We start from the raw sequence: 12,782 nt of genomic DNA, 5'->3' as shown, positions 1-12,782 counted from the left end.
TAAATTATTAGATTTTATAAATATTTGTTGTAGTGCATATTTAAGATAGCAATCTTGCATGTTTAAAAAAAATTTGCATTTTTATTTTGGATTACATAATGTTTATTTAATTCTAATATTATTCATTATTTTAACTTATTAATATTCACATTTACAAATATTGAGCACTAAAATTAAATAACTAAATTTATATTATATTCAATCAAACATGTCATTTTAAAAATATTCAATTTAATAGCAAAAATTAACACATATAATATATTATAATTTTTATTATTGTTGAATTGTATATATATGCTTTGAAAAAAATATATCAATCTTAAATTTAAAAAATTTTATTTTTCTGTTTCTTTTTAAATTAAACTTAAAGAATCTCTCTGAACTATTCGCATATAAAACTATATAAAAAATATATAAAAATTTCATTTGTGTCCACTTGTTGTGCATTGTTGTTGTACTTCTCTATAAGTTGTTAAAATTGTATCTCATATATATATAAATTATTTAGATTAAGTACGCTGGCGATTATGTTTAAGACAACAATTCATCCTATCAATGGTTGGGAAGCTCTGCTAATGTAATATCATATAATTCATCTTCAATCTGCTGCACTTCCAATAAGAAAATATCTTCGTTGCAGTAGTAAGAAATCATATCATCATCAATTTTCGCAGTAATCCTGTAAATAAAAATTAAATAATGAATATAATAAATATATATGTAAATGAAAAGATTACAAGACTAAATAGTAAATAAAATAAATATTATATAAAAATTATATAAAAAGTCTATACACGTATACAATTAAAAGTAGCTCAAATGCTGAGAAGTAAAAACAAAAAAAATAACTATCTTTACTAACTTGACTAGGATTTGTAAGAATTAAAGATACTTTGATAACCTTTGATCGCGATTTTGAAATTGGTTTTGTGAAAAATAAAAGTTACCTTTATTCCAAATAATATATCTACGGTCAGTAATGGAGAAATTTAAACAACAGAACCTAACTTTGTATCATCTACTCAAAGACTTTAGAAACCAAATTTCAGTTATTCCCGAATTATTTTGCAAAAGAAAAGTTCGAATTTAGTATTTCTTAAAAAATATTGTGGAATTAAATACACTCATTTTACAAATATGAGTGTTAAATAAAGAGATCCATTAGTTCTGAAGACCTTAAATTGCTTTAACTAATCGAAGCCATCATAAGTTCTCTATATTGCTGATAACATTGTGATATTCGGTATATCGCATCCATAAAAGAAGATTTTTTAATTATGAACAAAGTTTCTGAAAAGCTTACTTTCATTACAATGAAGAGAAAAGGAAATATCTATGTGTGGGAAAACTCACTGCTAAAGTATTCTCTTTGTTGAAGTAGTATTTCATAGAACTTTAAATATGTCACATCTTCCATATCCTTGTATTTAATTATTACCACAGATGGGACTTAAGGGAGTATCACAATTTGTATAAAATACTGAACAACGACGAATGTCTATGGATTATAGACATAATCCATAGAGTCTATGGACTCTAGTCGATGCATTTACCATAACTCAAAACAATAATCCATGAAAATACAAGAGTCTATCGATTCTAGTCGATACATTTACCGTGACCGTTATATAATTTTTACAAGCAATTCCCCAGCATAGAAAATATTAGATCCGCATCGTAACGAAACCACGAAGCAATATGCTAGAACTCGGAAAGACAGCTTTGGGGTGACTCGCTAGTAGTTGCGCTATGTGAAAGCAGTGGGTTCAGCCGAGGCTATTCTATTAACAAAACAATGACAAAAATATATGAATATAAGTCGAAATTTGTTTGATTCCGTATAAGTTATTTATTCAACTTAATGATTTTGCTTCCATTACTAGCATATCTTTAAGCCATACTAAAATAAAAATTATTTACTGATTGAATACGTGATATATCTTTATGATCACTGTATTGTAAAAATGTATAAATGTTTTACTTTTATACCGAGAAAGAATCTTTTTACTATACTATATATTATGGGCACTTTGGCTGATCCAGTTAGTATATTTACCTTGGGTCAATTAAAAATCAATATTCTCAGACTGACTGTTTAAGTATATCTTTGAAATTTTTACATAGATACTTTAGAACGAAAATGGATTTATAATTTTCTGCCATTGGGAGCGCAAATAATATAGCTTAGACCTTTTCTTTTCGGAAAAATTTGTATTTTTTTATATATATTGCAACGCTACTTCAGAATGCCAGTGCTTTAAATAATATTATGAGATCGCAAATAATGTATTATAAAATTGATATGTACATATAACACACAATTGTATTAATCTCATCGGCTTTATGATCGATTGACCATAACCTTTATTGACCTTTAACAAAATTAATTACATATAACATATATGGTATATAAATATTTTTATAATTGTAATAACTTTATTTTCAATTTTAATAATATTAATTAATTAATTAAGTTGTTAAAAAAAAAATTGTTAAACTATTATTAGTTCCATTAACCAAACAAAAACTACTTTCTTAACTATACTTCAAGGACCATTAAGGAATTAATAAAATTAAGTAAAAACTAAATTATCTGGAAACCAAACAGGCACTGTGCAGTACAAAATCTTGGAATGTCTCTTGCACTTGCAATTTATGATGAATTTTTTTTTGTTTTTGGGTTTAGCGGATAATGATCGGGGTTCTGGGAGAGATATATGAGCGTGAGAGTGGTAATTGTGCTGAATTCTTAATTGACTGTATTAAAGATTTCTGTATTGTGTGCATAAATTGTGTTTTAATAAAATAATTATAATTAAATAGAATTTAATTTGTATAATTTGTAAATCATCTATATATGCATATATATTATATATATATGTGTATATATAGATGATCTGAAAAGGTTTATTGGTTTTACTTACCCTTTTTTATTTGTACGATAAATGTTATTTATACTCGTTGTGGAGATTTTGTATTTATTTTCAATCTGCAATTGAGAAATGAGAGAAATATGATGTCTTTTTCTTGCTGTACTTGTTTAAGTTTTTGTTTTGTCTTGTTTTGTTTTATTTTGTAGATAGAAAGTATTTAATAGATCTATAGTCTAATTTATATTTAAGATAGTACCAAATTTACAAAAACTCATTTATTTTTTCAAGAAGAATTTAATTTCATGATATCTTTGTTCATTTTTTTTAGTCTTATGCCAATTTATACCGATTTCAATATTAAGAAATTGTCTCTTTGAAAAAAATTTCACTCATTTCTAAACGTTTTAGAGATATTGTGTTGAAATTATAGTGTCTAATGTAAAAGTGTGTGTGTACGTTATGAATAAATTTATGAATTTGGAGGATACATGAGTTGCTTTAAATTTACATGCAAATGGCTTTTATGGACTATTTAAGTGGTAGGAGATCAAAATATATACAGTTTCATTAAAGCTGCAGGTCTTATTATTAACAATTTAAGGTTTATATATGTGTTAGGATGAACTATTATGATGATCTTAGAAATTCACTTCATCATATCCATTGGTCCATTGGGTTGGTGTATAAATCTGCAAGGATTCAAAACTATTTTGAAGATTTGAGAAATCTTAAAACATTCTTCAGTGCGAGGTCTTGCAACTCATTAAGGTTCTAAGGGAGGTAAACTGCAAGTCTTATTAAAAACAATTTAAAGTTATGTATTAGGTTAAACTATTTTAATGATCCTAGAGAATTATGATGTTGGCTTATTTGCTTTCCTTAGAAATCACGAAGGACTCAAAAATATTTTGAAGATTTGATGAACCTTAAAACATTATTCAGTGGGATGTCTTGCAACTCATTAAGATTTTATGGAAAGTAATCTCTATGTCTTATTAATAACAATTTAAAATATAAATATATGGATTAGGTTAAACTATTGTAATGATATTAGAGATTGATTTCATGATGTTTCCATATAAATCTCGAAGAACTCTAAACTATTTCAAACACTTGATAAATCCTAAAATACTCTTCAATGGAAGGTTTTCCAACTCATTAGGATTTTATAGAACGTTACAAGCATATTTTATTTACTAAAATATTGTGAAGCAATTTTTTCCCATCACTATAATAAAGGAGTAAATCTCTCCATAAGACTGGCGTCTCAATAAGAACATAAGAGTTTTTTCTATTTAAGAAGCGTCAGGATGTGTACATATAACTAAAGTTCATTGATGCTTCCTATATCGTACTTCCATATCGTATCCTTTATTGTGTCGTATATCACAATACATTTATGCAGAAAAATTTCAGATAATGCTGTTTTAATTATACTAGCTGTTCCTCTAGATCTTTCAGGCATGATGAATGTGATTTTTTAGACACACTCTCCGGCTATTCTATCCATCTTGAAATTAGTTGCGATACTCTTGTGAATGAAAACGCCTTAAAGAGAACTTTAATGTATCGTTTATGGATACAAAAGACTTAAGAACCATGTGTGTGCTTATTATTGACGTTGTCTTGAAGGATGAGTTGCAAGATGTATATATTTATTACAGATAATTATATATCACGACTTGAAAGTGTTGCTAAAAAAATATTACAGGTGTGATAATTATCTTCTGATAAAATATTAACAATTCACTAACTTAATAAATTTATCAACTCATTTTCCATAACCTTTTACTATTAAAATTTGAGCGCCTAACAAAACTCTCGATCGTTAGATCTTTGAATGTTTAAATGATTGATAAAATGTGTGTATGAAACGATGTTAGGTTGTTGAAACAATGTTACAACATTAAAAATTAAGAAAAAAAAGCATTAAATTATTATGAAAAAATTTGGCATGAAAAACGTATGAAAAGCATGATTCGAGTTTTGAAACGTGAGAAGAGGCTTAAAATGTTAAATGCTTTGAACTTAAAAGTACATAAATTCAGTGCCTTGGCAGTAACGCCTACTTTACTATACACATTACTCATTCTTAAAGTGCAAACAAGCACATACATTACATATGATGGATGTTATATATATAGTTTAAGACATAGACAAAGTTAATCAAAGCGCCATAAGCCATTGTTAATCTCGTTTAACATTATTTTCCGTCCGTAATTAGAACGAGTGATTAATTTTAAACGTTTTTAATTGTTTTGTTGAGTTGCTGGTATTTTTATCTTTTTTTTTCAATTTTTTTAATTATAACAAAAACTGATTGTTAACTTTAACATTGTAAGTATGTTGCCCACAGCTATTCTTATAGTTTCTTTAATGTTTAATGCGATTAAATTTTTATTATAAACAGTGGCGTTTTAATGTAAATACACTGAAAAAAACCAATTTTCTAATAGAGGTTATTACAGTCACTTAAATAGTATAATTACGGCAAGCAAACCTACGATTAAGGGAGCTCGCATAGATCACTAAAGCTATATACAAAATGTAATTTTGAATGAGTCACTTACGACTGAATTGATAAATATGTTTGTATTTTAAAAATTATAAAATAAGCCTAACTTTCACTGAAAGGGTTAACTTGTGGATTAGTCAAATCATTTAGAAAGTGTGATGTCAGTTCCGCAAATGTACAAAAAAGGAATTTACTATAACAATAAAAGATGTTGCTGTACATCAGACAGAGAGAAAGGGAAAGAGTAAGAGAGAAAGAGCGTGAATGAGAAAGAGATAGAGAAAAAGATAGAGAAAGAGAAAAATATAGATAGAGAAAGAGAGAGAGAGAGAGAGAGAGAGAGAGAGAGAGAGAGAGAGAGAGAGAAAGAAGAAGAATAAGAAGAATAAGAAGAAAAAAAAATAGATGAAAAAGGAAAGAAACAGAAAGAGTAAAAAAACCTGGGGAGAAAAAGGAGCAAAAAAAGATGTGTTCATAGACGAATAAGGCTACGACAAAAAGATGATGTAGAAAGATGTAGAGAGAGAAAGAGAAAACAGTAAGAATAAAAAAGATGAAAGAGGGAAAAAAAAGAAGTGAGGGATGAGAAACAACAAAATTGAGAAAAAGATAGACGGAAACAGAAAGAGAGAGAGAGAGGGTGAGAAAGAAAGAAAAAAATATGGACAGAAAGGTAAGAAGAGAAAGTGTAGGAAAATAGGGATGGACAGAAAGAGACGGATAACTTGGATTAAAATTAAAGACCGATTCAAATTACTTAGTATCTTTTATATAGTTATAAGGCTTCAGAAAATTTCATAAAAAACAGGCGCTATCGTATCAGAAATTCATCTAGCTTACTAAAGTCTTTTAGCAGGTATAATTTTAGATAGTACTCTTGCCGTATATGGTGGTCACCAAATTATAGAAATAATAGAAATAATAGAATCCAATGCACGATTAAATAACAGTAGTTGGGTGCAGTAGTTAAAAATAACAAAATGAAATTCAGCAAACGCATTACTTAAGTACTTCATACGAGTAGGGTTAAGCTATATACGCTGGATAGTATAGTGAGTTAATGAAACTAGAAATCGCCAACTACTATACTCAAAGAGAAATAAGTTTAATCATGGCTTAGGCTTAAGTTGACTCATATTTTTTATATTTTTGATAAATGGAATATAAATGTTAAGGTATTATCTTGTGAAACAATTATTTTGGACCTGTAATTTATTTGCAATGTACTACTCCACAATTTTTCTACTAATTTAAAAAACTTTATTGTATTGCTTTTATATACATATCAAAAAGTACTCGCCAAGCTTGAAATTATAACAATTTACGTATTTAATTATGTTTTTCTTAGTTTGAAACCGCCACTGTTTATATCTTTTTAATTTATTTTCAATTTCATTTTGATTGATTTAATTTGATCATTTACTTGTTGTGTTGGTGTTGTTATTATTATTAATATTATATAAAAAAAAATTGTTATGAAATTATTATTATTAATATATTTTAAAATTACTTAATTATTTTTTTAATTAAGAAAATTAATCACGTTTAATATGTACGTTGCATGTGCAAGCTAAGCTTAGTGTTTAAATATTTTAATTCGATTTTAAATCACATAATTAATGAAACGTCCATTTGAACATTTTGGTTTGGCAAATTTTCTTATCAGAGTTTGGCACTTTTAATTTTTAATTGTTTTTTTTTGTTTTAAACCAATTTTCTATTATTTTTTTGTTTTTTTTTTTGGACCAAAATGAACAAAAACATTAAAAGTTAATTATAATTATTATTAGAAATGCATTTTATTATATAAATGAGTTTTTGTAATGATTTGGATTGGGAACAAATGCTGAGGGTATAAAAAAAACTGCAATTTAATTCAATAGAAATAATATTAATATAAGTACTTACCGCATTTAAGAGACCCATTGTGGTGGGTGGAACGACATGTAATGGTGTATAGACATCTTCATTCTCTTGCCGAACATACAACATAACACGTTCGCTGGTTGGTGGTGTCATTCGACCTCTTTTCAGTGGTGGTCCAAATTCACCCATGGCACCGGCAACCAAACTTTGTTCCAAAATGTGATCCTTTTTATCACTAAAATTAGGAAGAAAAAAAAAATAAAATAGTTATTATGAAAAGAAACTTTTTTATGTAAGATAAGCGAAATTATTTATAAAATTAATTTATATACAATTATTGATTACTAAAATTCGCATATCCTGATTTTATTAATTATTTTTTTTAGTTTTATATTTTAATTTTAATAATTTGTACGATTTTTACAATACTCACGTCTGCACATCAGGTGGAAAATGATTATGAAATTTGAGCGTTGGTGTGGCAACCTTTTGGCCATGCAGCAAAAACGGTGAAGCGCCTTTTAGATCTGGCGTACCCGACAGCGAATCAGTCTCATGGCCATAAAAACTCTGTTGAGATAAGTCCATTAGCGTTGCATCATTATATTGTTGTGCATGTTGTAATGGAATATGTGTTTGATTGTGTGTTGTTGGGTTAATATCATATGATGATGATGTAGATGATGGTGTTAATGGTAATGGTTGAGGTTGTGATTGATTTTGTAATTTAATAGATGAAGACAATGGATTTGTGAATGGTTCTTTGTGCATGGATGAGGATGAATTCAACTGAATTCTTACCTTTTCCATATCATCGGCTGGTGAAAAGAGTACAGGTGGTTTTGCGGTATCTTGCATGGTATAAAATTCTGAACGATCTGTGACCGGATGATATAATTCATCTAACTTCTTGCGTCCAGTGGCTGTCATTTTTCGTTTGGCTGCACGTCGTTCTTCATCACGTGTCTTACGTTCAGCACCCTAAATAAAAAAATAAAAAATGTACAAAATTATAATATATAATATAAAAATCAATTTATAATAAATAAATATTTATTGAAAATAAAAAAATGTGTAAAATAAAATATTGCTTAATTTTTAATGTTATGTTAAAGTAATGTCCTCGAAAGAATTTTGTTTAATTTTTTTCACTCTTAATTTATATTGAATGTACTCAATTATAGATACTTACTTAAAAAGCTACATAAAAGTAATGTAATAATTTATTTATATTTCCAAAAAAAAAACAAAATACTAACAAATTCAAGTGCAATTGGCCTTGAAACTGTCGCACAATACATTGTGTTTATGCCATGATTTTGTCGTTTTCTTTTACAAAAAGATACAAAAAGATCTAAGCAATGACGTATCGGAAAAAAATATAATAATTATATAGTATATAAAGTACACTATTAAAAAACAAACAAATCAAATACTTAACAAAAGCGCAGCGTCAACTTCGAGACCAAACAAAAACTTAGTTTTCCACTTCGACTTCGACAATGGGCTAACGAACATCAAAACTTTTGGTTAGTGCCTAGGCCGACCGACTCCATTGGCCATAAGAAAACAGTGTAGGAAAACAAACAAAAATGTGCGCATATTTTCAGTGCCATAACAAGAAGACAATATGGCATTTGATTTATGTCTGCGGTTTGCTTAGAGGATGACTTAACAAAAATTCACCAAAACCAATTCATTCAATAATCAAAAAAAATATAAAAAATTTAAAAAAAAATAATAAAAAAAACTATTAGAATCCAAAAATTAAAATCTTAAAAGAACACTAAACAAATATGTATAGAGAAGACTACGTTGAGAAGACGTAAAAGCAGACAGACATAAGCGGTATGAAGTGTTACAGAGCACTGTAAATATTAGTAACGAAAATCGTATTGATACATTCTTCGTGATTTATTGCTAAATCTAAAACTGTAACAAATTCCTAATTTGTTGTTATTTTTATAGAATTATTTTTTCCCAAATATTTTTTGAAATTAATTTTCTCAATTAAAATGTCATGATGATGTTAATATTCATCATACAATGTCTATCATGATATTGTATATACTCAACAACTATTATTTTACATTTTTACTACACTTATAACAATGTTTGATTTGTTTTTATATATAGGCATTAGGAAAATAAATTAACATAATTTTTATTAATTAGAATAATAGTTAATTATATATAACACTGCGTTAAACAACATTTTAAATGAATACATATTATTAACTATTATTAATTATTTACGTATAATAATTTATCAATCAATTATTTCCTAATATCCCTTAATTAATTAATCAAATGTTTATTGATAAGTATTAAGTAAAATAAATTAAGAAAAAATATATCAATAAATAAAGTACTCTAGTTATAGCACTTGTATGCAACACAACTGCAATACTAAACCCAAGTTTTGATTTGTAGCAAAAAAGGCGAAGTTGCCTACACATTTATCTCAAAGAGAAGTTATTGCAATTAAAAGAATAAATAGAAAATCCAAACTGGTTCAACTTATGGCTTTCATAGCTAATGATTTCTTTAGTTTTTATCTTAAGCTTAACTATAATAAAATCAAATAAAAAACTTTAGCACTGAAAATAATAAAATGCAATACTCTCAAGTCAGCCAATCTCTTCCGTCAGGCAATGAAGACATATTTTACAGATATTTATAATCAATGCATTTACGCATAAAAATTATTAAATGCATTACAACAAGTAACTAGCATCGACTCCTATACGCATATGATCTTAGCTTTAGATACATACTTTAGACTAGATATGCATATGTGAAAAACATTAATTAAGCACCTAAAAATCGTTCAGTCGCGAAACTGCTGTTGATGTTGCATTTTGCTTATATTAATTATTAAGCATTTTTAATTGATGAGCTCACAAACTGCAAAAAGGAGTAGAAACTTCCAATTAAACTTCACTGAAGTTGTCATTTTAAACTTGGTCTAAAGTAGCACAGACGGGCATGAAGCATTTGTTAATATATATCTTTTTTTTTCTTTAACATGAAAAAGCAAAAAACAACTAACTCATTAACTTACTCATTAAGATGCTGAGAAGATACAATCGATGAGTAACAGTGCGTATACTTAATTATTTACTCTGATCAACTTTTCTCAGTTTCTTCCTGCTTCTTTGGCTACTCGTATCTTTTGTTTTTGTTTTTTTAGCAATTAATTTACTGATTTCCGCTTTTTCGATTACAGTTAATAACTTGCAGAAAAAATAATTCAAAGAAAATTAAATTTTATTTTCACACAGTTGTAGTTGGTTGGTGTTGAACTAAATTTATGGTACCCACCAGAAGAATTTCCAAAGTATGGAGATTATACATATATGGGTAACGGTGTGTATTTAGGCAGAAACTGTCTCACTTCAGTGTGGAATATTTATTAAGTAATTTTATTTTCTTGAAAATCAGTTCTCATTGTGTAAGAGTTAATATATCAAACACTATAGAAGATAGAAAAATTAGCTCAATAAGTGTGGAACTAACCAATATGATCTGCTAATAATGTTTATGGAAATTGAAAATGTCGAAAATCTTAAGATTAGAAAAACCAAAACTTCTAATTCTAATGGACTTAGTTTTCTAAATTTGAAATCAACTTAAAATGCATTCGAAATCCAAAAGCTTTTAATCCCAACTGATATGAAGTAATTTCAAATCTTATTTAAAGAGTAGAAGTATTTTTTACTATATGATATTATTACAATTTGACTTTGATTCTAAATATTGTAAATTTACTGTTCAGTTAGGGTCTTCGAGTAAAGCAAAATATCTAACACTGTATGACATTGAAACATTTTGACTTTCACTTAAAAAGTTGAGAATCTATTCAGTTGGGATCGATGTGTTACGGAAAAAATCTGTCTATGTATGATATTAAGAAATTTGGACATATTAAGATTTTATTTAAAGAATAGAGACTCTTCATTTCGGTAAGGATCGGTCAATGCCACGAAAGATCTGCCATGGTCACAGTGTTCCACATAAGTGTTCACATTTTAATCATGAGTAAAGTGCAAGTGAAGCTGAAGGAGGATTGAACCCCCTTCAATTAGTTGAAATAGCCGCTTTGGTGAAATCTTCTTAATTATGGATAGAAAGTTGAACATATTAGAACCAGGCACACACATTTATAATTGCAAGTAACTAGTCAAAAGTAATGTTGAAAATTTCGCTGAATAAATGAAAGAATGGAGCGCCCGACTTATTCAGCCTGAAGCTAGATAACTTTGGACAGATACATACGAGATCCACCTACTCAAATGAACATGTTTTACAACACATTCAGGACAACAGGACAGATTAGTCTGAGGGCATACAGTCCTATAGTCTAGTGTATCGTTAGGACGATATTAAGATAATTCTAATAATAATTAAGATGATTCTAATAATAATTAAGATGATTCTTAGAGATTAAGTGAGTGGGTCTATATTTGGAATACATGTACCATATTGCAGTTGGTCTAGCTAGAAATATTTAACCCGATATTCTGAAAAAAATATCAATCAAATTTCTGTTGCATGTTGCAAAGAGTGATCGTTTGTCAATTTTATATTGTAGTTGACAGGAATAAGGATTAAAATGAGAGGTTTTATTGAGGTCGCGTCAGGTCTAATATATATGATTAACACATAAATATATTCACATATATGTAAGTTCACTTTGTTTGAACGACTAAAACTGTTATTAAGGATTATCTATTCTCATTGTTGTTATTTATGGCTGCGTTTTTATCTTTAACCTCCGATATTTCTCCTGACCTTTTCTTATATATGGTAATAATATATTGTATTAATATTACTACTTAAATAATAATTGTCTTCCACTTATGAAGTACTCATGATTAAATATACTCGTCTATCTTATTAAATTTTATTAGTTTTAATATTGCCACACTACTATATCTAATAAAAACCCCAATAACAGTAAATTTCTTAAATAAAAAATTCCTTAATTAACTTTTCTTTGTCAGAAATTGTAATCTTTAGCATAAATATCAACTAAATTCTCTATGACAAATATAAGAAAGAAACCATTTTTTTTTATAAATGACTGAGTTGGCTAATAAATCAATTCATAGCTTTTAAATTTTAATTAGTTAAATCTAGTTTCTTAGATATGAGTACCTATACTCAGATACTTAATTAAACTTTCTAAATAGAACAAAAATATACTGTAGGATAAAAAAAGGATTAAAGAGATATTTTTGACAAGAAAAGATATTTTCTGTGGTATTATTGCAGTTGAAAATAAATACATTTGCCTTTTTAGACTTCAATGCATACCAGAAAGTGCAGTGAAGAATTGCATTGCAGATTTATGCAGTCAATCATATGTGATTGCCACAAACTGTGCTTGACATTGCCGATCTTTTTATTGTAGCACAAAAAAATATAAAAAATAAAAGTAATAATAATAATAATGAAAAATATAAAAAAATAAATAAAATTGCTACAGTTTTTGAAAGGTTTGAATGCTTCAGCAGGAGTGCAAA

At 27.5% G+C, this 12,782-nt stretch overlaps 1 protein-coding gene across 1 annotated transcript in view; it reads right to left on the bottom strand.

The window, feature by feature from the left end:
- Positions 1 to 353: 353 nt before the first annotated feature.
- Positions 354 to 12,782, bottom strand: part of LOC119674667 (protein grainyhead-like) — a 33,051-nt gene continuing 20,622 nt past the window's right edge. The window contains exons 4-7 of the mRNA XM_038085815.1: positions 7,688 to 8,235; positions 7,297 to 7,489; positions 2,925 to 2,989; positions 354 to 679 (exon numbers count right to left, since the gene is read on the bottom strand). Coding sequence (XP_037941743.1) covers positions 553 to 679; positions 2,925 to 2,989; positions 7,297 to 7,489; positions 7,688 to 8,235 — 933 coding nt within the window. The 3' untranslated portion in view covers positions 354 to 552. The remainder of the gene's footprint in view (positions 680 to 2,924; positions 2,990 to 7,296; positions 7,490 to 7,687; positions 8,236 to 12,782) is intronic.

Source organism: Teleopsis dalmanni, chromosome 2, assembly GCF_002237135.1.
Source record: "Teleopsis dalmanni isolate 2A chromosome 2, ASM223713v2, whole genome shotgun sequence".
Taxonomy (NCBI): domain Eukaryota; kingdom Metazoa; phylum Arthropoda; class Insecta; order Diptera; family Diopsidae; genus Teleopsis; species Teleopsis dalmanni.
The sequence above is the reverse complement of the archived record's forward strand: the minus strand, read 5'-3'. Positions and strand labels throughout refer to the sequence as shown.